Genomic DNA, 26,784 nt, shown 5'->3' on the forward strand with positions numbered 1-26,784 from the left:
TTGATTTTTGATAGCTTTGGGTTTTCTATAATGATATTGCAATCTAAATTATGTAATGCAATATATAAATTATTCACGGTACTGTCAGCATTGCTTAATGCATATTAAGTTTATTTATAAAACCTGTCTGTGGGCTCAATATATTAAATAAGCAACCTGTCTTAGAGGGAATATGCAGTATTGACAAGTCACATGATATATAGGGTTCAATAAAATGAAAGTAAGTTAGGTCATTTTTAGTTTAATAAGAATTATTACCAAAACCTGTGTGCACTTTGATAGTCATTTTGTTTGACTGCAAAACTGAACATTCTAAAATAATGGGTATTTAACCAATTAAAACTGATCTCGATCCTCATGTAGAGATCAGCAAATCAAAAATTGGGCTCAAACTGAAGTTGGGTTAACATGGGTCAGTTACTTCTCAGGGCTGATATTACTCAAGCTTGCAATCCACTGCTCTTTGCATGCAGATTTTAAATGCATTGAGTATGTTCAACATGTCAGCATCTAAAGGGGGGGGGGGAACAAACTCAAAGAGATTATTGTACAGTAATTCAAACAAGATGGTGTAACTGACAGCTCAGGCTCAGTCCTGAATTAACCATGGTGTTGTCATATGTGGGTTGTACGTGAACATTTATATCCATGAAAAAAACCCATATCACAAGGGCAAGATGGTTCCACATCTGGGTGGCCAGAGCAAGAGCAAGATATTATTATTACTATTTATTTATTAGATTTGTTAACCACCCTTCATCACAAGATCTTAGGGCAATTCACAGGATAAAAACACAAGGTAAAAGCACAAGTAAATAGTTAAAACGAAAAGAACAAAACAATTGCTCCCCTCTCACAAACACTTTTAAATGGCTGTAGACTATTACCCAGCCTTATAAAACCAACAAATACAAGTATAAATACAAAATACAAAATACCATATAACAATAACAAGTTGAAACAGCTCACCCTCCAAAAAACAACACCCACCTGCCCTTTTACCACTGAGAAGAGCTCTGCTAGAGGGTGTTTTGCTGGTGCAGTGCTGGCTAAGAAGAAAGAAACTATCCCGCCATTCAAGTAAGCTCTATGCTGTTCTTGAATTCCATAGCCTGTGTTTTGAGTATACAAGTACACTGGTGTTGTTGTACAACTGAAGAGGCAGGGTGGTTAATGAGAAGATATATGTGAAAGTAGAGATGGACTGTGCTCTGGGGAGGAAGAGGAATTTTAATTTAACCTGCAAGGCTTCCTCGACTTTAAAAGAAAATCCTCCTCTGTAGCAATGGCTTGACTGGGTTTCCAACAGAGGACTGACATGATGAACGACTTCAGTGCAATACATGACAGTTTTAGTGTACATTATCTGCAGTCCATCATGGAATAATGTGTCACATTAGCCGCTGGAGCCTTCATGGTTTGATTTAGGTGACTTCATTTGTAGTTAGTTGACTATTTTGAACTACTTTGGTCAAATGGCTCCAGGATTGCTCTGTGACGGGGCTTAGCTTGTTGCAGAGGCAGAACAAAGCCTTTTCTTCACGGGGCACAGCTGCTCCAGAGGTGCAATTTTCCTGCACTTACTGAAAATCGTAATAAAAGCAAAGAAGAGCTAAATTGTAAGAGTAAAGACAGACAAACCTTTGCAATTACACATGTAAAAGAGTGACACTATTCTAACCATAGCTGTCAACTTTTCCCTTTTCTTGCGAGGAATCCTATTCGGAATAAGGGAATTTCCCTTAAAAAGGGGGAAACATTGACAGCTATGATTCTAACATTAGCATTATTAACGAAGATTGGCTTGGGGATGTACAGGAAATGCAAGAGCACGATGGCAAAGTTATATTTATTGTGTATATGTGTGAAATACAGTGGAACTTGGCTTTCGAGCATCTCGGAAGCCAAACATTTCGGAACCTGAACACTGAAAACCCAGAAGTAATTGCTTCTGTTTTCAAACGTGTCCCAGAAGTTGAACGGCTTCCACTGTGTGTTTTTCCATTTTCTCAATGGAAATTGCCAGCAGCCCTTTGCGCCTCAGTTGTCGAACGTTTCGGAAGTCAAACAGTCTTCCGGAATGGATTATGTTTGACAACCGAGGTTCCGCTGTATAGATGTTCTATCCAAATTTTGGATGCTGGAGAATTCTGGGAGAAACAGAAATGGGAGTGAAAATTGCAGACGTTCACTTATTCATTGTATGTCCAGAATGGATATTAATCCAGTGAATATGATCAGTATTCATTGTTTGTTTGTTTATTTATGCCATGTTTTTAAAATGTATACACTGCTTGTTTGTTAAAAAACCTCAAAGCTGCTTCCACAAATGATATGTAATTGATTTCATTCCCGGCACCCTGAAATTCGCATTGCATTTTCTTGGCATTGAAATTAATGGGGTGGAATAACGTAATGACAATGTAACATGTGTAGTGTAGGTTGTTTTGACACCGCAGACAAATACTGTAATGTAGTTTTTGGGCGGAAGAGTAAACTGCAGCGAAATGGAAACATTGCTGCATGCGATGAATACAGGGCAGAATGGAAAATGATACTTACATCCAAGGTCTTAATACTCATTAGCTTTCACACAAAGCATGCACATAAATAATCCCCACAGCATCCACAGAGGAATGGATTCCATAATATCTCCAAAAGAAATGGATTGATATTGTCATAAAGCATTTATGAAGAGGAAAAGCTGGTTTAATAAAGCACATTTACCAGGGGAGTTATACTATGGTTAAGTAGCATATAGATTGCATGAACAGATATAAGAATAAAATAATTTCAGCACTGGATCAAAATGAGATCACAATCCAACGAAAGGTGCACAGTTGTGATCCTATACACCAGGAGTGGAGAACCTCTGATATGTCAGATGTTCTTCAAGTCTAGTTTTCACCATCCCTGACCATCGGCCATGATGGGTGGGGCTGATGATTTCAGTGTCCATTGATTTCAATGTCTTAAGCATGGCAAATCCTTCATTGGCTATGGATCCTAATTAATATATTAAGGTGTTAATAAGACATGCTAAATTATAAAAAAAATGCTAATGTAAACAGATTAATTTTATTGTATTGCACTGTCGGTTATTGATTGATACAAAAATGCAAATCTATTTATTTAAGTACAAACTGCGTCACAAACTTCTTTCATCCTATGATGTCTAGTATGAAGCCAGCCCCATTGAATTCAATAGGAGCTACTCCCGGGTAAGTGTGCATATGTCAAAATGCATTTTTGCTTATGACATACCTTTCAGTGGTGGATAGTATCTTCAAGTCTTAAAAAAAAAGCAATGAACAGTATGTACAAAACTCACATATCATGAGTACAATCAGCTCCACTTCTTGAGGAAATGTTAGAATGTTCAACATCCATGTTCTCAACAAGTAAATAACACATTCTTTGGCTACATTATGACCAGATTATATCTATTAGTTACTGCTGTGCACCATGTAAATCTCCAGATTCCCCTGGGAGATGAGAAAATCATTTCAGACTTCAATAACTAACAATCAGTTATTGCTCTGGGCAATAATAAAGCTGAATGCAATTACCTAAAGTGAAGTTAGCAGGGTAACAAATGAAATACAGATCTCTCTCTCTCTCTCTTAAAATAAATGTAGCATCTCCTCATCACACACTACCGCAGTGTACTGGTGGCTTTTTAAAATGCATTGCCTGAGCACTCTTTGAGGTTTGAAATATATGTGATTAAAACTTACCGAAAGTTACTTTTTATGATATCACTTGCATGATTAACACAGGGGTATGAAAGGCTATGGGCTATAAAACTGCAACAGTAAAAACATTCATTCTAGGAAAATAGACATCTTTAAAGGCTATGCACTTGGCCCATAGCATCGTCTCCTATGTATAAAGGCAATACACGCACACACACACACACGCGCGCGCGCACACACACACACACACACGCGCGCGCACACACACACACACACAAATTGGAAGAGAGTGGAGGGATCTGGTCAGGATCCAAAGGTTCATACAATGATTTCCGCACAAAATGAAGGCATTTTGGGGTACTTTGCTTTTCAAATAGGAGCTCTGCCATGCCCTATGGCAAGCCACTTTTGGAACCAGGAAGAGTTTCTGCCATGCAGCTTGCAATATCACAGGATTCTCCCTTCCCAAGAGTGAATATATAGACCCACCAGGCTTGTGTATAATTGCTGATTTTAAACAACATATTATAAGGCATTTCTTTAAAAAAGAAAAGAAAAAGAAAGCAGTATTTTTGTGCACATGCATTTTTCTCCTCACACTCCTAATTAAGAACTTTCACATTTCAGACTGTGACCAACAGAGCAATACTCTGTCTACACATGATTTTTTTAATATGAGAGTCAGAAAATGTGAGTTGTTGCACCACCTTTTCCCCCTGGCAGGGCTCTTGCACTTTAAACAGCCACATAACAGGCAGACAGGGAAAAGCTTCAACTGTGGAATTTCCAAACGTCAGGAAGCTGTTTAATACAAAACCCACGGCAGGCGGAAGGAGGGGGTGCCAACCCTGTACATGAGTAGTAGATGTTTGGATACTAGAGGTTTTATGGTCCGCATTAATATACTCCGGTATGCCAGGAGAAAAATGCATGTGCACAAAAATACTGCTCTCTTTTTCTTTCTTTCTTTCTTTTTCATACACATGCCTGGTAGGTCCGTTCTTAACCTGAAACTGTTCTTAACCTGAAGCACCACTTTAGCTAATGGGGCCTCCCGCTGCTGCTGCCGCGCTGCCGGAGCACGATTTCTGTTCTCATCCTGAAGCAAAGTTCTTAACCCAAGGTACTATTTCTGGGTTAGCGGAGTCTGTAACCTGAAGCGTATGTAACCTGAGGTACCACTGTGTAGAATTCTATGATTCTGTGCATTCCATGCAAGATTGGCTCCCAAAGTAGCTTACAGTTAAAGTCTGCACAATCATGCAATATATTACAGATATGTGTGTGCGTGTGAAGCCCTTTCTTCTTGTCAGAACAGACAGTCATTCCAGAAGAATGGAGCAGAAGGATTTGCAGATGAGCTCCAGATCTGGCTGACAGTAAAGTTGCCCTTCTGTTGATTTGCAGCATCTTCTGGTGTCTGGCTGTTGGCGATGCAGTCTGGTTTCCAGGCTTTTCCCTTCAGAGATAGGGGGCAGAAGGCACTGCAGGGTCTGGCAGCTGGTAAAGATGCCAACCCACAAACACAGCCTTTCTGTTGAACTGCAATATTGGGAGCTAGATGCAAGAATCACCTGGTTCAAACCCCTCTTCAGTCGAGAGGTACATGGGATAACCTTGGGCAGATAAGTCTCTCTCGGCCTAACCTATACTGTTTGCTGTGAGTCAAAAAAACCACTGCTCTAAACCTCCTTGGAAGACGAGTAAGATGTTAATTTATAGTAATGGAACACATTTCTGCCACAAATGTTTTCCAATCCAGCTAGATGATCAATGGGCACCTCCAGATGGTAGCTTATTATGGTTAACAGGTCATTGAGATATTGCAAATGGGCTATTGGCAACAAAGTTTTTTAACACTGGATTTTCCCAAGAAAGTGTAAATCTGGATTAAACCGGAAGGGGGGAATACGGGCTGGCATATTGATGAAAATTGTGTTGTGTGGACAGGTCAAAAACCTCAATGTGTGGGGAACACTGGTCACTTGATAAATAACCACCTAGAAGAACCCTAACGCTCTTAGCCATGCAGATAGGGAGGCAAAGTCTCTTTTGATAATGTTTAGGGAATGAAGAGAAAAGCCTTTCCTTCCCATGTGCTGCTTTCCCAGTAAGAAACAGACACTCCTGCACTTATAATTATTTAAGGGAAAGCAGATACATAGCTGCATCCTACACAATGAAGCAAATGTCTGGTTTAACCCTAATTGTAGACTTTCATTGGTTGCATCCCGGTCTTCTAGAATTAGCTCTGGCCAAACCTTTGCTTCAGAATCTTTCCACTGATACTGCAAGGCTTTGAATCCAGCTGTAAAACACAATTCTGTCAGTACTGGCATGAAGAAAGAAGAAGAAGAAAATAAATTAAATGCTTCTTCCAGTGACACAAGTCTCATGAAGAATTAACTAGGATAAGCACTTATTCTATCTGGTGCACTGACAATCTGAACAATGCAGACAAAAATAATAATTAAAACATAGCTTCATGCTGAGATGAAACTTTCAAGAGTCTCAACTGTGTTGAGCTTATGATTTTTCTGTTTTTGTATTTGTGAGCATAATTATGTCCCCGAGGCAGCAGGAGCTAGTGCTTGTCATCTCCCATTTCCCCCTCCAAAGGAAGATTAATTTCTTTACATAGGAATCCAAAAGTTGACGCCAGAGCAATAATAATAAATGTAAACAAAACCTTTTATTTTTTTTTATATTCTAAAACGCATAATTTAATGGCACAGTCACATAAATAATGAAAACACTACATATACTTTAGCCAATTAAGGGTAAAGCTGAAAGGTAACATTTAATGAAGTATTGACTCGCTATGTCAACAAAATGATGGCAGACATCTGTATGGATGATAGCATTTAGCAAAATGCTATAAAATCAATAGAGAGAAAGTGGGGAGTGGGCAGGAGCAGACTTGATGGCTCAGAGTCCGGGTAATGGAATATGGAGCCTTTTGTCCTTCCCTCACCAATGGAGAGAGGCCGAGGTGGCTGAACAGGACAAGTTTCCAATGCCTGGTTGGAAGCCTACATGGAATGAGCTTCCTTTCATAATAGGCAGGTGTTTGCATCACAAAGTTAACTCATGCTTCTTCAAATTATCCAGAATCAGTAAAGATAGAAACCTTTTCACACAGTCGTTGAGGTCCAGCAGATACTCACGAAGATGTAAGGAATGGAATCACAGCAGTAGGTGCAATTTCAACGTCAACAGAACCTACACATGTACAGTGGTGCCTCGCAAGACGAAAAGAATTCGTTCCACGAGTCTTTTCGTCTTGCGATGTTTTTTGTCTTGCGAAGCATGGTCCGTCGCAACTGCGCCTCTTCAAGCGGCTTTTAAAAAAAAGCGCAAGACGTTTTCGTCTTGCGAAGCAAGCCCATAGGGAAATTCGTCTAGCGAAGCAACGCAAAAACGGAAAACCCTTTCGTCTAGCGAGTTTTTCGTCTTGCGAGGAATTCGCCTTGTGGGGCACCACTGTACCACTGTACAGCATGCAAGGCTGTCTCCAAGAAAGCAGAAGCCCTAGGTTTCCCCCCACCTTGAAATAAACTTATGTAGGTCAACGTATATCCTCAACATGACTAATCAAAGTCAATGCATTTTTAAAAAAAACCACCCCAAAAAACTTGTGGTGAACTCTACCTTGACACCAAACATGAAAAAATCACACTCTTGCACCTAGAAGAATAAGCATCAGGAGTGGCCAGTATTCACATATAGATTACAATGCTCATTCATTTAAAAGTTTACACTGAAGTTACAAGGAGCTCAGAGCTTTTGCCATCCAGTGGGTGACAGGGTGGTTAAAGGATGTTAAGCAGTAGCTAATTTCTCAGATGATCTTGAGTATTGAAACCAAAGGCTCATCCATACACTTCCACTTTCTTGCTGCTTCCCCCTGGGAAAACCTGCTCTTTACCACTGAATCAGAGCAAACGTCAGTCAGTCGGGTTTTCCATGGACTGATGTTTGCTCTGATTCAGCTGCAGATAGGAGGTTTTCCTGGAGAAGCAAGCAGAAAACTTATCGGACCCATGCTTTCTAGGCATCAGGCAAGAGAAGTGTGAATGAGCCCCCAAAACCTAGGCAGCATCTTAAAAAGCAGAGACATCACCTTGCTGACAAAGGTCTGTATAGCTATGGTTTTCCCAGTAGTGATGTATGGAAGTGAGAGCTGGACCATAAAGAAGGCTGATCGCCGAATAATTGATGCTTTTGAATTATGGTGCTGGAGGAGACTCTTGAGAGTCCCATGGGCTGCAAGAAGAATAACCTATCAATTCTTAAGGAAATCAGCCCTGAGTGCTCACTGGAAGGACAGATCCTGAAGCTGAGGCTCCAAAACTTTGGCCACCTCATGAGAAGAGAAGACTCCCTGGAAAAGACCCTGATGTTGGGAACGATGGAGGGCACAAGGAGAAGGGGACGACAGAGGACGAGATGGTTGGATAGTGTTCTCGAAGTTACCAGCATGAGTTTGACCAAACTGCAGGAGGCAGTGGAAGACAGGAGTGCCTGGCGTGCTCTGGTCCATGGGGTCACGAACAGTTGGACACAACTAAACGACTAAACAACAACAACAGGAATAATCTTGTATGGTGTTAAAAAAAGAAAATTTTTGTTTCATGTATGCGTACTAATCAGCCATTGGAGAGTGCCTGTCTCCTAGTAATCACAAGTGAGCCCTCCAACAGAATGTGCGTTGCATCCTCCCTTCTAAAAGGATCGTTCCTGTTCAGGGTTCCGCCTATTTCCTACAAACACAGTCATTCTCTTCCATTTTCCTTTCCCAATTATTTCTCATTTCTTGTTTTCGTCTTCCCCCTCCATCCTTTTTGCATTGTGTTTATCAAGTCTGCAAACCCATGGGTAGCGACTGTGTTGCTTTTCATCTCTCAACAGTACAAAGAAAATTTTAGGTATACTCTGTATAATAATAATTATGATGATGCAGCCATCATTATATAGACAGCTGTGTGTGGAGATATTGCACAAAAACATACCATTTGTATCTCTACACAAAGATGCACTGTGTACACCCTCATCGACATCTGTATCGGCAAGGACCAGACCATCGAGTGTCAGGGCTGGAGAACCATTTTTGCACGAAGGCATTTCCCCCCATAGGAATGAGAGGTAAATATTCACTGATATATGAGGGGAAATACATGGGGCACTTTGGGAAGGCTTCTGCATGGTGGCTGCGGTCATCTGGTGAGGTTTCCCCGATGGTGCCACATGCTCCTGCAATTCAGCTTGTGGCTGCCCAGAGCAGGGTCTTTAGTGTAGTGGCACCTGGTACCTGGAACGTACTTCCTCTAGAATACCATATCCAATATACAATAATTAAAACTATACATTTAAAAATAATAATAAAAATTATTAAGTGGTTTTATTAATTACATGTTTATGATATTACATTGTTTCTAAATTACTATGTGCTGTGCAATATTTATTTTCATACCATATTGGCATCTTTTATATTAAGTAGTTGATATGTTTTTTTAAATAAACAGAACAAAAGCTCCCCCCACCCCGGGACTGTAGTGATCATAAAAACTCCAAAACACTGCTGGACACCACTTTATATTATAACGCTGATCATTATAACTTCCGAGGGTTAATGAAGGCTTAGCCCTGATTCTGGGCCAGGCTGTTTTCTACGCCCGCCAGCCTGCTCTCCCTCCAAATTACTTTTTGCCGACTTCAATTTTCAAAAACAGATGTCTGGCAGATATAATAGAAATTCTTCAAAACGTAAAACAGAAGTGAAATCTTACTAGATATTTATGGGACATGACCCAAGCTGATCTATGTGAACGCCCCCCCCCCCCCCGCCGAAGCCTGAGCCCTGGGCGACTGCCTAACGATAGCACCGGCCCTGCCCGGGACCCTCTTCTGGCGCCGGCGACGTGCCTCTGAGCATGTGCTGAGGGCCGTTTTTCTTACAACGCTGCCCACATATTTGGGGAAGGTGTCTCCATGTCTTTGGACAAGAAATCAAGTTCTTTTGGGAGGCCGAGGGGGTGCTTAGAAGAAAACGGTTCGCAGTAGAGATGGAGTTGCATGTTTTATTTCTGTCCTCAACCTGCCCCGTTTCGGAGCAAAAGTCTGCCGCCTCCTCCATCGGGCTGGGTTGACACGAACGGGAGAGGCGGACCCGTCCCCGCCCGAACGAGGGGGGGGCGTCTCTCGGAGACGGAGAACCCGCCCGCCATTAGAGGAGGAGGAGGCGGAGCCGACACGTTCAGTGAAGGTATCGAGGCGGTGGCCGGTGTTTGGCGGGATCCGCGCGGGGTGGGGGGTGGGGAGGAGGGGACAGAACGGAGGGAGAATTGACAGCCGCGGCGCAGCCGGCCCCTCCCACACTCGAGCGCACGCGCCTGGCCAGCCCCCAGCTAACGGCCGACCTAGCAGGAATTCGCGCGCCCGCCCGCCCGCCAGGCTGGCGAAGGCCGGGGCTTGCTCAAGGGACGCTTTGCCCAGCTCGATTTCCTTGCTTCCCATTGGCCACAGCGGAACGGCTCGGCTTCGCGATTGGCTAGGCCCTGCTGCCAATCTTGGTTTGTTTCGAAGTCCACGCGTCCTTTTGTCTTCGGAGGGGAGGGCGTTGAAATGCGCCGCGGTGGCCATATTGCTTTAGGGTGGTGAGGTAGCCCGGGGGGTGGGGGGTGTTCGAGTGGAGAGGAAGAAATCTCAGCTGAGGAGGAAGAGCGACTAGCTGTAAGCCAGGGAAACAAAAAGGGGAAAGATGAGGGAATGTGTGTTGTTAACCTTGCCCTTCGGCATCATTTGTAAGGGTGCGCTTGTCCCCCCTCCCCGTTTAAAGTCATTACAGGTCCAGTTAGCTGCTTCTTGGACACCTAGCGCAGGTCTCTTTTGTCAGATCCCGTGGCCCATCATCGACCTGCTGAAGCCATCCCTGCTTAGTTGCAGGCTTGCCTTTGACGCCAAGATTGTGGAGAGGGGAGGAAATGGGGACTGTATTTGGAGTGGAGGCTCTGGATCATAGCTGTCAACGTTTTCCTTTTTTAAAGGGAAATTCCCTTATTCTGAATAGGATTCCTCGCAAGAAAAGGGAAAAGTTGACAGCTATGCTCTGGATGACAGGGACGCGGGTGGCGCTGTGGGTTAAACCACAGAGCCTAGGGCTTGCCGATCAGAAGGTCGGCGGTTTGAATCCCTGCGATGGGGTGAGCTCCCGTTGTTAGGTCCCTGCTCCTGCCAACCTAGCAGTTTGAAAGCACATCAAAGTGCAAGTAGATAAATAGGTACCGCTCCGGCGGGAAGGTAAACGACGTTTCCGTGCGCTGCTCTGGTTTGCCAGATGCGGCTTAGTCATGCTGGCCACATGACCCGGAAGCTGTACGCCGGCTCCCTCGGCCAATAAAGCGAGATGAGCACCGCAACCCCAGAGTCGGCCACGACTGGACCTAATGGTCAGGGGTCCCTTTACCTTTATGCTCTGGATGGTGATGGCTCTCTCCCTCCTGACCTAGAACCAGTGCTCCCCCCCCCCCGAAAAATGTTTAGGGGTACTCTCATTTTCCTACTCATATTGAAATACTGCCCCTCAATGAGGCCAAACTCAGATTCACAAAATGTTTATGTGGATCCCATGAGTCCCCCCCCCCCCGAAAAAAGCACTGCCTAGAACCAGTTGGATCTCCCAGCCATGCTCATGTCACTCTGACGATGCAATTGACCTGTAGACCTGCCAAGTCTTTTGGCATAGTTAGTGCTCGTGTACCTCTCACAATTTGAGGGAATGCTAAAAAAAATTACAGCTGAGCTGGAATGGGCTGATCTCTTCTGATTTGCTTCAGGGATGCACAGAGGTTCCACATACCTGCAGAAGATGCACATTGTCCACCCCACCTGATGGATCCCTGGAACCTAAGGGTGCTTTGCATTTATGTCCTAAAAACTGGTTGGTGGTGTATAAAAAGAAAGGCCAAGTTCCTCCCGGTGAATGACACTGACTAACCTTTTTTGATTGTGTGTGTGTGTTTGGCAGCTTTTTCTCACTGCAAGGAAATTATTAGATTTCCTGAGGCTAAAAGGCTTCTTTCAGCCACAAGATTGTCGTGGACCAAACTGGTCAAATATCAGTGGTGAACCACAAGAAATAAACTATATTCTAGTGACTTGTGTGCAGTATCATATTCCATACAAGGTGCCACATTTATTTATTTTTTCTACCTATCAATACGATGCCTCAGAAAGTGGCACATTCACACTTCTCACCCACAACACTCAGTCATCTGCCATCTCCGTTGTGTAGGTGCACAGGAAGCTGCTTTCCAACCAAGTCAGACCACTGATCCATGTAGCTCAGTATTGCCAACACTGACTGGCAGTGACTGCAGGATTGTTGTTTTTAAGGCAGGAGTCCTTTCCAGCCACATCTGGAGATGACATGAGTTGAATATGGAACTCTTTGCATGCAAAACATGTGTTCCACCACTGAGCCTTGCCCTGTGGCCTTTCTTCCTCATCCACTAGTACTGGCCGGTGCTGCTGCTGTCAGTCTGCATGGTGTTGGCTTGGCAAAACCTCCACACTCCTATTGTTGGGTGGTAGCCCTTGATGTTGCTCCTGGGCCAGGCTGGTGGTTAGGTTGTTGGGCTGGGCAATGCATGGCTAAGGATGGAGCAGTGTGCAAGTTCGCTGCTAGAAGCAAAGTGCTAATGTGTGATAAGTAGTGCCACACCCATTCCTTCCCTAAGATATTTGTCCATGCACTTGGAAATGAATTTTTCATTGGATTAAAGTTAAATTTTAATATTGTGCTGGTAGCTGGTCTGGCCATTAGAAAAACATGCAAACTTTTTTTTTTTTTTTAAAGCCAGCCTGCTAGTAGTCCTAGAACAGGGGTGTCAAACTCAAATTCATCGGGGGCCGCATCAGCAGTTTGGTCACCCTCAAAGGGCCGGTTGTATCTGTAGGACTATGTTGTATCTGTAGGACTATGTTGTATCTGTAGGACTATAAGCAGCCCCCCTCCCCCCCCATACATCATATGTACTTACAGTACAGGAGAGAAGGGTTCAGGCAGCCGTTGGATCTGTCACATTCCCAGCCTTAACTGGAGATGCCGGGGATTGAACATGGGACTTTATGCATGCAAAGTAGGTGCTCTACTGCTGAACTATAGCTTTACCCTGGGTTAAGGGCTGAGCATCATAGTGGCAATGAATTTCTAGGTTAAGGCAGCAATTTCTAAGAGGAGCCTTTCTCCACTTCTTTTCAGGTATGGGCATAAGCATACCACTCTGCGTCCACCCTGATTTGTTTGTTTTAAGAAATACCTGGTTTGACCACACAAAGCATTTAGTTCGGCAGTATTATTATTGGCCAAGTTTATTTGCTCTTGTGCTCATTCTGTATGATCTGCCTACGTGGAACTCTCTGAGATTAACATTGCACAGAAAACTCAGGTCAGTATCTTCAAATATAAAAACAGTTAAAAATGAAGAGTAAGGCAATGGTGCAGATACAGTATACAGTCCATCTCTTGTTCAGTGGCAAAATATAATCTTTTTATTTTGAGATTTTTTTACTTTGACATTAATGAGAACGTGCAGTACTAAAAGCACTTTGAGTGAATTTTTAGGGGTGGATATTTTTCAGAATCTGTGAATGAATGCCCATTCAAATTGAACATACTATAAGAGTATCAAGCTGTACTGTTTTGAAATGCTTTTGTAGCTGTGGAGGTAAAATATGTTGTGTTAGCTGGATTCCATGTAGTGCTGTAGAGAATGTCATTGGAACTGATAACCATAGATTATGATAAATTTGTGTCTATTCATTTCTGGGTTGTATGATGGAAATGCCCCAGGAGTCCGATCGTGGATTCAGTTACCAAACATTTAGTGTAGTGTTTTGGCTGTTCCTTGTTTCTCTTTACAAAGCCGATGATCTTGGCAAATTGTAAATAGAAACCTGAGCTGAAGCAATTTTTCAGCACATTAGCAGCAAATTTAGTGCTTATGAAGATGTGATAGCGAAAGCATTAGCTTTGACAAGGAAGGGGGATGGTATGAAGTTTAGAAGTTTTGCAAGAACCTTTGCTATTTCATTTTAGCGACAAGCAGTAACATTTGCCATTTTGCTCCTGGGTGTCCCAAGGAAAATATGCCAAGCTGTATGTGAGGTGGACCGGGAGGAGGCAATCATTAACTTTTACTGTTCTAGCTGCGTCAGGATTTGAATACCTGCTTGTGCAATTTGTAGTACAGTAAACAGTTTCAACAGGGATCTTGGGTGTGGTGATTGGTATAGGTATTTGTTTGAGTTTAGATTTTATAAACAATGAATGAGACATTAACATTCATTGAACCAACTAGCCCTTAAAGTAATGTTAGTGAGCTCTTTGGTGTTCAGAAGTAAAAGAAGCCACATCTCTATTCCTCACCTTTCTGTCTAGAATTATCTAGAGGAATAGGAAGAAGAAACATTGATACAAATCAGACCTTGCTTGAAGGAAAGCATTCTGTGAGGTCCCAGAAAAAAAGAGTGCAAACATCTAATAAATGCAAAGCATTTCTTCAGTATCATCTTGCCTCACTGGGGTCTTGCAGGATAAACAGAGAAGACAAAACAAAACAAATCAGCAAATTGTCGCTGATCTAAATGTTGTCATTCAGGACCAAACAATGCACTACATAGAAACACATGTAATGGTATGGGGTTTTTTTGGCCTAGAAGTTGCTTTGAGGTGTGTGTCTTATTGAATCAGCCAAAGGCCTATCTAGCCTAGCTTCATATTTCCTACAGTAGAAAACCAGATACCTATGGAAAACCCACAGGCAGGAGATGAGCACAGTAGTGATTATAAGCAGGGAAGTGAGGGCCTGTACTTAATTATTTCCGCTCCCAATAGTGCCTTACTAAACAGCTCCCCCCTACCAAACTGGTATTCCCAGCAGGTGTTTGAAAACTTCAAGAATGGAGGGCTTTTGGGGTGGGGAAAGGGTTAATCACGCCCTGTTTTTCAGTCTTCAGTGCTTCCCTCGTGAAATGGCTTTTACAGCAAAATAAGAGCAATAGCTATTAGGCGATCATCACACACGTTTTCAGGCAGCATGTAGTTTGGCTGTCATACATAAAATTAAAATGCTGTGTTTCTGCATCACTCTGGAGTGCAAACCAGTTTGTCTATAGTTAGGTTTGGCAGATCACAGTTTTAGTAACAAAACACTCTTGAGCTGTTGTGCCTGGAGTAAAGGATGTGTGTTGTTTTCTATAGGATTGTGTTGTTTTGGAATAAGAGATAATCCTTCAGAATAAGGCACATCTGGCAGCCCAGTCTGTCGTCTGCGGCAAATCTATCAGCCTTGACTTGGAGAGCTGCCATGAGACTGTTGTGAACTGAAAAAGCATTCTGTGTACAGCTGTACTGGCACACCTGAGCTTCATCACCACCCCCCTTCACATCAGAATGATTTCCCCCAAACACAGCAGTGCGCAGGCTTCCACTAATTGACTCACAAGTGGCAAGTGCCTTTTCTTGTGACTCCCCCAGCACCCACACCTGGTGCAAAGGTGCCCTCTACTAAGTTCTCCATGATGCGTTCTGAAGTTGATGGAAGGAGTTCTTTCTGGCATCTGCAAGAGCCCAACGATATAAGTACCCCCGCTCTAATTCCCTCTGAATTCTAATCAGTTTATAGAACAGTCAGGAATGGGTTGATGTCAGTTTCAGACACCTGTATTGATTAGGAAGGAAAAAGTATTATAAATTTCACAGGTTCCAAATAGCTAAGTGGATTACTGTTTGGGATTTCCCCCTCTATGTCTTTTTTAAATACACATGTATCTTGGTTTACGATTAAGTTGTCCTGGTCAAAGAGTGCATTTTTTGTTTTTAAACAGAGATTGTATGGCCATCTGTCATGTATGATCTAGTTGAGATTCCTGCATTGCTGGTAGTTTGACTAGATGACCCTTGTGGTCCCTTCCAACTCTACAATTCTAAGATTTTTTGTTTCACTTTACTGTACCAGAAAAGGCATGAGAGCATGGGAACACTAGGAACAGGTTTACTTACATGCAATAAAATCACACAGCATTCCTTGAAGGGTATACGATCAAGTGTTGGCAGCATAAGATCAGTGCGTCCAACAATGTCCCCACCTGAGCATCCATGATGGGGCTCCACATCTGTAGAATACTACTCATCTGTCATGGATGCTTTAGCTGTGATTCCTGCATTGCACGAGGTTGGGCAAGCCGACTCTCAGGGTCCCTTCCAACCCTACGATTCTTTGATTCTACGCATGGTCCCATTAATTCATGCCTTCAAATGGGCTTGGGGACTTGGGCAGATAATGGTGCTATGACTTTTTAAAGTGTTTTATAGTTTAAACTGTTTTCATGTTATGCTGGTCTGCTATTGGTGTTGATAATTTTATTGTGGGATTTCAGTGTTGTACAGTGTTTTGATTCTGATATAGGAAGCTGCCTTAAGGGAACAAGCTCATCTTGCAGGGTGGCCATTTGGGTACACAAGTGTGAAAACTGTTCTGGTGCAAAAGCCTCAAGGGGTCAGATGAGGCCTTCTTCTGATTTAAATGGCAATCCATTACAGTGCTCTGCTGTGCTCATGGCAACGCCTACTAAACCACTCTTCGGCAGTTTAGTGAACAGGTTGTCATATGAAACCTTGGGGAAAGTTTTATTAAAGTTAACTTCTTAATCCATAAGGAAATCCCTTATCTGTCAAACACAAGTGGAAATGGATAACCACTTACCATGTGATTGGTGCTTAAAACATTCCACATGCTGTTTTTAGAAAGCTGCATGGGGGAAGGACTAACATGGGGGGCAGTCAGGAAGTCGGGCTTGTATATCTCATGACGCTGTCGCCAGAACTCAAGCATCGTCTTGCCTATAGTCTAAAGTGGCCAAGTCTCCTGTCCTCGATGTCTTCCACCTCCTTCTGCATTTGTAGACCATGCGCAGGCAGTGGCGTAGCGTGGGGGGTGCAGGGGGGGCCGACCGCACCGGGTGCAACATCTGGGGGTTAGGGTTAGGGGGCGCAAATCCATGGGTTTGGGGGCGCAAATTACTTGCCTTGCCCCGGGTGCTGACAACCCACGCTACGCCACTGTGCGCAGGGCAGGTGCAAAGTCACCATGAGTGACAAGGAAAGGACTGTAGCTCATTGGCAGAGCATTTGCTTTGCATACAGAAGGTTCTGGGTTCAATGCTCATTTCCAGGTAGGGCTGGGAATGCCTCTTGTCTGAAATGCTAGTCTACTGAGCCAAAGCTCAATAATTCAGTAGGAAACAGCTTCCTATTTCTTTCCATGTAGTTAGAACTGTCACGGGAGGCTTTTAAAAATAACTACCTGGTAGTATGATGCCTTTGACTACCAATGGTGGTCAAAGAATGAACTGGATTGTTTCGGCCAGCTTTTTTAAAACAACAACAACAACAACAACAACAACAACAACAACAACAACAACAAAGCAGAGTTTTGTTAACATTCCACAGCATTGGTTAACAAACCATAAATTTCAACACAATCCACCTACCTTCCTCTTTTGACTCATCCCCTGATGTTAAGCAAAACAATAAGTGAAAAAGAAATGAAAACAAAAGAAGGAACACTGAATATTGTGTGTGTGATGATATAATTTTAAAGCTGTGTTTGTTTAATTCATACAGTGGTGCCTCCAAGACGAAATTAATCCGTTCCACGAGTCTCTTCGTCTAGCGGTTTTTTCGTCTTGCGAAGCAACCCTATTAGCGGCTTAGCGGATTAGCGCTATTAGCGGTTTAGTGGCTATTAAAGGCTTAGCAGCTATTAAAGGATTAGCGGATTAGCGGCTAAAAGGCTATTAGCGGCTTAGAAAAAGGGGGGGGAAGCGAAAAAAAATCGGAACACTTGCAAGACGTTTTCGTCTTGCAAAGCAAGCCCATAGGGAAAATCGTCTTGCGAAGCAGCTCAAAAACGGAAAACCCTTTCGTCTAGCGGGTTTTCTGTCTTGCGAGGCATTTGTCTTGCGGGGCACCACTGTATGTAATTTTCCAATGTGGAATGAATGCCATGTGAAGAAAAAGACAAAGGGATTGTGTGTTTGTGTGTGAAGAAAAGTTATGCTATTCCCAGTGTGTAGTATACAATGAATCACAACTCAAAAGAGCTACAAAAATTTATCTTCTCTCCATTAAATAACTTGAATGATTACACACTTTCTTTTTGATGTTTTAAACATGGTGCGATGTGTGCACCTTGGCAGCCTTGATGACCCATAGACTGGAACCCTGCAAAAATCATTATGATAACGGAACTGCTTTAGAAGCCTCAGATGATTTTGAAAACATGTGATCGATGACCTTTATTGCTATGGCTTTTATTTCAGTTATTTCCCCTCCTGCATCAAAGGAAATAAAATTCAAAAGGGGTTTGTGGGTGTTAAGGATAAAAGAGGGAATTAAACCGTTTCCATATCATGTTTGCTGCTGATCTCCTTAATCACTAGGGCAGAAGAAATAATTACCTCTAGTAGCTTTTATTTTTTTATGTATATTCATGGAAGTGTGCTGTATTTTTATATTGCCTAACAGTGGCAGATTCCTGAACTCTGCCAGTTTAACTTTTAATAATACTCAACATGGCACAGTTTCTGTATTTGTGCTCAGGCTGTTTACATAATATGATCATCCTGCTGGATCTTCTGTCGCCTGGTATTTTTTTCACCAAAGCTGGCTACATGTACTCCATCCCGTAAAACCCTGAGGGGAGCAGAACATGCAGAAGAGCTGATATCCCTCCTACCCCCACAATAGAAATTTAAGTTGCAGTAAGAGAACATGCAGTCCTTGGGTTGTCCCAAGGTTAAGAGTTCCCACAGCATAGCGATCTTCAAAACTATTTTGCTTAACATGCAGCCTTGCCTGGCAGAAGGGGGAAAACGGCATTGCTAACAAGTCGTGAATAATCATTGCCTTTGTGACTGCTTGTAAGTTTCCCATTTGGTTGGCCAAGGTGGGAAGCAGGATGCCCGACAAGGTGGACCTTTACTTTGATCTAGCAAGACCCTTCCTACATTGTTATGAAAGCCAAAGGAACTGCAGGGTGTCCATGGAGCCCGTCACTCTGATCCTAAACAATTGCAGTGACATGTCTGGCAGCAATGCTGCGAGGCATGTTGTTCACAGATTTATACTGATGAAGCCTAAAGGTACATTCGCGTACACCTCCTGTAAGTCAATGCAAAACAGCAAAAAGAAAAAAGGAAAAAAGATCAATATGCTTATATTAGCAAATATGCTTGTCACCCATCCTAGTAACCCTTGCAGTTCTTTGCTCCAACACAGGGATTTGGGAGTGGGTTGTTTAATGCCAAACAGTTGGGTAGACTGCTGTTTGCACATTTTTCTTACTTTTTTTGTACAGACAACAATTGGAAAACTAACTTTTTTTGTGAGGAGGGGGATTAAAATGGAATCGTCATAGAAGGAGCTTTTAATATTGCTGAAGCCCCTCACAGCTGTCATTGCAATCCAGAATGTAAGTGTGGTAGATGAAATAATCTACAGTGAGCACATATGCATGCATAGCATGTCTTTGGATCAAGCCCTTCCTATTTCAATGTAGCAGATGTTGAAAACTCTAATATTGCTTTGCAAAGAGGAAACGACAGCTAAATAACATTTATGAATGCATCAACCATGCTTTTCCTGTTAATGGAAAAAGCATAATGTTTGTGTTGTTGTCGTGCAAGCTGTGTGTGTATATGTGATTGATATATAATTACACACAAAACACGCACACGCACATTCTCCCTATTTATAACATTGTGGATGTTACCAAGAAAAAAAAAGTTGCTAAAATATTGTTTCTTCGTTTTAGGCACTTTGTATCCTATTTTTTATCGATGCACTAGAACCTTATTAATTAAACTGTCTGGAAAAGGTTAGCTTTATTTACAGTCAGGATTATTTGGGAATGTACAGCATCCTGCATATGCTGTGCCTACTTCTCATAGCTAGTTGTTTGTATATGACTGTTTCTCCTCCTCCACAAAAATGCAATGCTCAGGATGGTAGTCTACTGTGAGGCTTATCGCTGATTTCCACATCATTGAATAATGGGGATTATCTCTGATTCCCACAGCCTAAATGGCATTCACACAGCATTCACATAATGCTCCACGGCTACTGTCTATCTTTTATATGGAGTCGAGGAAGATGTCTTACACCAGGTCAGACTCTTTGTCCATCGTGACCTATATATAGCTTACTTGGATTGGCAGTGGCTCTCCAGGCTCTTGGAAAAACAAAGTCTTTCTCATCATCGGCCCTTTGTTCCTTAAAAAAAAGAAAACCGGAGACATTAAGAATTGAACTTGGTATCTTCTGTGCCCACGCTCTGTATCTAAGACGTGGTAGTTTCCCAGCAATAGGTTCAAATTGCAACATGATATGCCTCACATTTGCCATTGTTGAGCTCCCACAGGCAGTCTTTTACCTATCTTACTGGTGTATTTAAATACACAGAGTTGGATACTCTACATGGACCACCAAACCCAACACTTTCCCTTGACAATGAAGTAAGAGCATAATAGTTGTGTCATGTGGTGTCAGGCTAAGACCCATCTAGTCCAGCACTTGTTTGTTTTGAAATGTGTCTTTCCAGATGTTTCTGGGGGTTCCACAACCAGGACATGATAATGTTTTCCAACCCCTGCTACCGCTGCTATTGTTATTCATTATATTTGTATACCGCTCTTCATCCGAAGATCACAGGAGGGTTCACAGCATAAAAATACAAAATGAGAACACAAAATACATGATAAACCGAAACCCATCCAAATAACCCCCATCCCACAAACACATTTAGAAGGCCATAGAATGTTAATCAGCCAAAGATCTGGTTATAGAGAATCATGTTTGCTTGGTGCCTAAAGATATGTAATGAAGGCGCCAGGCGTGCCTACCTGGAGAGAGCATTCCACAAACTGGGTGCCAGCACAGAAAAGGCACATTCTTGTGTTGCCACCCTCTGGACCTCTCGTGGAGGTGGCACACAAAGAAAGGCCTCCAATGACTACTGCTGTTCATTTCTAGCACCTGATAATCAACAGGTCACTGCTTCTAAAAACGGATGGTACACTTAGTTAAAATGACCAGTAATCATGGTTAGATTCCCATAAATAGGTCTAATTCTTTTTAAAGTATGCTAAGCTGTTGGCTACCATAATAGCTTGGAATAAGAATGATCTGAGTATGAATTTCATAAATTATTTTTTCTATGCTGTTCTAGAGGTTAATTACACATAGATGATAGCCCAACTTTCTTTTGAAATGATCGGAAGAAAGAAGCTCCATAGCTCACCAGGCAATTTATTCCCTTACTGACCTGCCATTGTGGTTAACTAAAATTGATCTTTCTGCAGAAGAGGGAACAATGGCTTGTTCTATTGCATGGGATAAGCTATTGTTCTCCCCTTATTTCTGCATTAGCTGCTGGGCCATAGCCTAAAAACTTAGCTCATTTGGTTAGCGCAAATTCTTAATTCATTTTCTATATAATGAAGGACTGCCTTCAAGATTTCATTATCTTTATGATCAAAAAAATATTTGGTATTAATATTTAAGTATCTTCCACTATTGAGGAACCCAAATCTATTATAAAAGATCTAGTCTAATTTTCATGAAATTTTGTGTGCCAGTAGATATTGCTATGTACACTGGAAGTCCCGTTGGACCTTATTATTCTTATTAATCATTTATATGGGACCATAAATGTGTAAAGCACAGTGCCATGTAGTTTATAGCTTTTATATTCATTTTTATTATATTACTCATTCACTGTATATATCTATATATATGAATGGGAATGTGTGATCCCTGAGATAGTGAGGAACAAGGTGATAAATTTCCTCAAAATGTAAAAATAATGGGTACTTCATGAGTGGCAAGCTCAAATATATTCTCCTAGAGGCTGTGCATAAATTATATAACTTTTTTCTAAAGTGAACCAAACTCTATTCTTCCATTTCCAATGCTGGGGAAAAAACAATCTGCTGTGCAAAATTAAAGGGTCTCATCATTTCTGGACGGACTTGCATCACTCACACCTGATTGGACATTAAGATTTCACCAAGATTGTCCCAGGCTATTGAAATGAGAATCCCAATAAGGTCAGAGATATATACTTGAAAAAGTACATAGGTCATGATTCAATGTATCCATGTCTAAGCTGGTTATAGAATTCACCATCTGACATATAGGTCCTTTAAAATAACCAAAGGGATTCAACAGTGAATTATGCGCTGCCACATGTTGAGGAAAGCACTTGGCTTTAAAGGAGTGTGGGATGTTTCAGAGCATGATTCATGGGGAGCAAGTAAGAGACAGTGCAGTTTTCCTTTTGTACCTGCTGCAGATTCTGTTGCTACCACCATAGGCAAAATGGCAGGCAGGGGTGGGAGATAAATTACTTGGAAGGTTAAGCCTGGGCTGCGGGTCAGCTGTTACCACTGCTGCTATAGTGTTTAAATGACTATGGTCCAGGTACAGTGGTACCTTGGGTCTCAAACGCCTTGATACTTAAATGCCTTGGTTCCCAAACGCCGAAAACCCAGAAATAAGTGCTCTGGTTTTCAAACGTTTTTTGGAAGCCAAATGTCCGATGTGGTTGTTGGCTATTGTATCTGGGCCGCCTGCACCAATCAGAAGCTGCTGCTTGGTTTCTGAACATTTTGGAAGTCAAGCAGACTAACGGAATGGATTAATTTGGCACTTTTGTTTTTTGCTATTTATTTTACGTTTTTGTTTTTGAGGCTTTTTCGGTTCATTTGTTTTTGTGACTGTGTGGAATTCAGTTCAGCTACTGATTGATTGATTGTGTGACTGCAAAAATGGATAAAAGCCCCCCATCCAAACAATGACTATCAGTGCAGCTAAGAAAAAAAAAAATTATTTTTTATCATCTACAATACAGTCTTACTTATTTTATAGTACAGTACATTGAATGTTGCTTTCGTTTTATGGCTCAGTGGTCTCGTTAGATAGTAAAATTCATGTTAAATTGCTGTTTTAGGGGTTGTTTTTAAAAGTCTGGAACGGATTAATCCATTTTACATTACTTTCTATGGGAAAGCATGCCTTGATTTTGGAGCGGACTTCCAGAATGGATTAAGTTTGAGAACCAAGGTACGACTGTACTGGATTATAAAGGGGAACAGGCTTTCACAGCCATGTGACTTATCTCCAGTTAGGTCACCCCAGGTGGCGAAGAAGAAGAGTTTGGATTTGATACCCCGCCTTTCACTCCCTTTAAGGAGTCTCAAAGGGGCTAACAATCTCCTTTCCCTTCCTCCCCCACAACAAACACTCTGTGAAGTGAGTGAGGCCAAGAGACTTCAGAGAAGTGTGACTAGCCCAAGGTCACCTAGCAGCTGTGTGTTGAGGAGTGGAGACATGAACCCGGTTCACCAGATTACGAGACTACCACTCTTAACCACTACACCACACCCAGGAGAAGCTTTTATGTGGGTAAAGCATTGGCAGGCGAGATTTAGTTATTTGTCATATTTGTAGCCTTCCTTTCTTCCAGTGAGCTCATGCAGTGGTACTACGGGTTACAGACGCTTCAGGTTACAGACTCCGCTAACCCAGAAATAGTACCTCGGGTTAAGAACTTAGCTTCAGGATGAGAACAGAAATTGCGCAACGGCGGTGCAGTGGCAGCGGGAGGCCCCCATTAGCTAAAGTGGTACTTCAGGTTAAGAACAGTTTCAGGTTAAGAACGGACTTCCAGAATGAATTAAGTTCTTAACCCAAGGTACTACTGTACACGGTTCCTTCTCTCCATTTTATCCTTGAAAAATAGTGACTTTCTCAAGGTCACCCAACAAGCTTCTTGGCTGAGTAGGGATTTGATGCTGGGTCTCCCCAATTATAGTCTGACATTAGTCCCCCCTGTGCTGATAATAGGACACTCAGGTTCAAGAACAGCACGTGAAGTTTTTCCTACATGACCCCCATCAATGTAAGAAAATCACATGTCTTCATGGGAAGAGTGATCTCTGCCAGTCATGGATCATGTAAGTGAGAGTGATAACAGAACACTATACAACTGGTCAGATATAGCCATGTGACAACATCACCAAGCCTATTCAGAGGATAGTTATGTTTCCTGAACTGACATTGCCATCACTCTGAATGGGCAAGCCTTTTCATTCCCTATACAGACCTCCAGGAAGCTTTTCATACCTGCATAAAGCTTTCACAAATAATGTTCCTATTATATTTTGACTCAGGCCTTCCTAAAGCTGCTTCTCAACTCTCCTTTGCTAGAAAAGGAAAAGAAAGATAATTATTGTTTCGGTTTCAATCATCATCTTTTTATTACTCTTTGGTAATAGTACAAGCGGGGAAAGGATTGAACTCATTTCTTGTTTACTTAAAAAAACAACCCTCAGTGGTTTGCATCGTTTTACGGAAACCATTTTAGTTTAATGAAAGGCTGACAGTTTTCTTTTCAAAGTATTTCATGAGGTGTAAAAAACTGATACAATGAAAACCATTCCTGAGCAGGATTCATAAATAATGAATATATTTTCTTATTAATCCATATTTTAGTTTAACTTGGGCTCATAGCAAGTTAGTTCCTCAGGGAATGCAGGTTTTAGTTTTTGGTGTGGTTTTTTTCTACAAGGGAAGGTGATGAGCTATGGTCCCCTGGGAATTAAATTGTGAAAACAATCTCGGTTTCGTACATGCTAATATAGATCTGTTATTCCCTTTCCACATCTATTGCAAGACATTTTAAATTGTGGCTGATCTTTTATGCAAATAGCTGTCTTATTAGACATTGTGGCTGTATGTGCTAATGTCTCTCTGGGTTTCTTGGGAGTTTGCTATCTAACCATCAAAGCAGTCGAAATGAATGATGATTACTGCACAGCTTTGAAGAACAAAGAAAAGTCACAGCAATTTTAGAGGTCTTGGTTACTGCAAAATCAGTGACAGCTTGAACCACACAGACATCCAGGAGGGTCTCTGTGGCTCATATTAACTAGGCCAAACTTTTTTGTTTTGTTTTGTTTTTTTAAGGAACAAAATAGATATTATTTTTTCGCTTCATAGTTTACTGGCAGCTGCAAAAAGTGCAGTCTTTTTTCACTGCTGACATTTTGTTGCAAACGTTCCAAGGGTATTGAATTAGCAAAAGGCAAATAAAAAACCCTATTTCTTCAAGCAAATAAAGTAAGCTGCGAAGTGGATGTTGCACATAAAAGTTTGTGTATCGTCAGCTTTACTAGCCTTTGTTCCTGTTTTGTGTCATCTGGAATATGGCAGCATTGCAGATTCGACGGGGGGGGGGGGAGACAAACACATAGGTCTCTGTGTGAGGTGAGGTGTAGGATGGGTGGGTGAGGAGGTTATCCTTATTGCCTTCATTTTATTACACGGGTCACATCTACATGATGAACCTGCATCAGTTTCATACCACTTTAACTATGATAACTTCCCATAAAGAATCCAGGGAATTGTAATTTGGCGGGGATTCTAGCAGTTCTGTAGCCCCCCTCCCCTGACCGAACCACATTCTTAGGTTTTCCTGAGAAAAGGGGGAGGGAGAGACTGTTAAACCCGTTTTCATAGAACCGTAGGGTTGGATAATCTCGCCCAACTCCCTGCTATGCCAGACTCTTTCGCCCAACGTGGGACTCTAACCCACAGCCCTGAGATTAAGAGTCTCTACAATTCTACCAACTGAACTATCTTCCAGTATCCTTTTAAGCCTGTAGTGTGCATTTATAGAGATCTGATGATGAATAGCCACGTAGTCTATAAAGTTATTGCGAAGGACTGTCACATTTGTTGATGGGAAACGCGTTGGGTTAGATCAAGAATGGGGAATTTCAGGCACCGTGAGGGGAAATGTCACCCTCTAAGCCTCTCTGACTGATCCTCTGGACTCTCCCCAGGCCAGATCCTCTCCTCAGCCACACCTACCTGCTGTCTCTCTCACACATCCTTTAGTGTTTTCCTCTAGGTGTGTCCCTGGACTCTGATAATGTCCCTTGCTTCCCCGATGGAGGACTGTGAGGGGTGTGTAGGAGCTAACGTACTGTACAAAGGTGAAATTTACATTAATTGCTCCACCCACCTGGAATCATAGAATCGTGTGTGCACCTGTGTAGTTATTTCTTGAGTCAGTTATTAGATGTATTGGTATGCTGACCTTCTGCTGCAAGGACAGCATTCAGGATGACTCACACCACTTACAACCATAGATATTGATAAACTCTTTGCCTCTTTCCTTACAGAGTTCTGGGACACATAAAAAATGGGTAGAAAAGATTCTTCTTCTGCAAGAGCTCCTGTTGAGCAGCACAGAAAACAAATAGGTAAAACATTTCCCTTTTAACTTAATATATTTGCTTCTCTTTTTAGTTTTTGTGAGTGCTACATTCATGTAGGAAAGATAGTGAGTTCTAAAGCCGATTACTTTAACTGCCTTCTAACAACAAGTTTTGAATGGATTCAACTTTCTAATGCATGTTGCTGGACTATCACTCTAGACTATTCGCCATTAGTCTCAAGCCGATTAGATTTGGAGACCACCAACATCTGGAGAGCCACAGGTTAACCACTCTTCTGTAATGGTTTCACTGGATATGATGTACTCTCAGATTAACTCAAAGTATTGGAGGCAAAGTGAAACTCAGTGTAATAACGTGCCTCTTTCGGTTAAAAGAAGAGTAGTTGGATATAGCACATACCAAATTGATTAATGGTGAGGGTGGTTTGAACGGTGGGTTGTTTGAATATAGAGAATCTGTTGCATTGAGGCTGCATTCACATTAAGTCTGGACCTGTGGTGAAGTGAACATGTGATTGCTTCACTGTGCATCCAATTCTCCAGTTTCCCGTGTGGGCATTATCCTGCATTGCTACAGCACATTAGCCAGAGAATCATATGCTGCTGCTCTCGGTGAGCTGTACCACATTAGACTGAAAGCTGTAAATTGGATTATCATATAAAAAATGTACCTGCACATTTAAAAATAGTTGCCGGGAAAAAGACGGGGGATTGTTTTGCAT

At 42.1% G+C, this 26,784-nt stretch overlaps 1 protein-coding gene and 1 long non-coding RNA gene across 6 annotated transcripts in view; one reads left to right on the forward strand and one right to left on the reverse strand.

The window, feature by feature from the left end:
* The first annotated feature begins 9,612 nt into the window (after positions 1-9,612).
* The window catches only part of TRIQK (triple QxxK/R motif containing), a 47,955-nt gene continuing 30,783 nt past the window's right edge, over positions 9,613-26,784 (forward strand). Inside the window, exons 1-3 of one of the 5 annotated variants that reach the window (XM_083517513.1) lie at positions 10,301-10,427; positions 12,958-13,144; positions 26,007-26,087. In XM_083517513.1, the coding sequence (XP_083373639.1) occupies positions 26,027-26,087 (61 nt within the window). In that variant the 5' untranslated portion in view covers positions 10,301-10,427; positions 12,958-13,144; positions 26,007-26,026. The other 4 variants (XM_083517512.1, XM_083517514.1, XM_083517511.1 and 1 more) reach the window with 4 other exon arrangements.
* On the reverse strand, positions 19,503-26,000 carry LOC310713452. Its single transcript, XR_014529262.1, has 3 exons — positions 25,693-26,000; positions 23,944-24,023; positions 19,503-20,031 (listed from the first exon to the last, which is right to left on the reverse strand). It is a non-coding gene; the product is annotated as an uncharacterized lncRNA (long non-coding RNA).

The sequence above is a fragment of the Podarcis liolepis genome (assembly GCF_965112155.1).
Source record: "Podarcis liolepis genome assembly, chromosome: 8".
Classification (NCBI taxonomy): domain Eukaryota; kingdom Metazoa; phylum Chordata; class Lepidosauria; order Squamata; family Lacertidae; genus Podarcis; species Podarcis liolepis.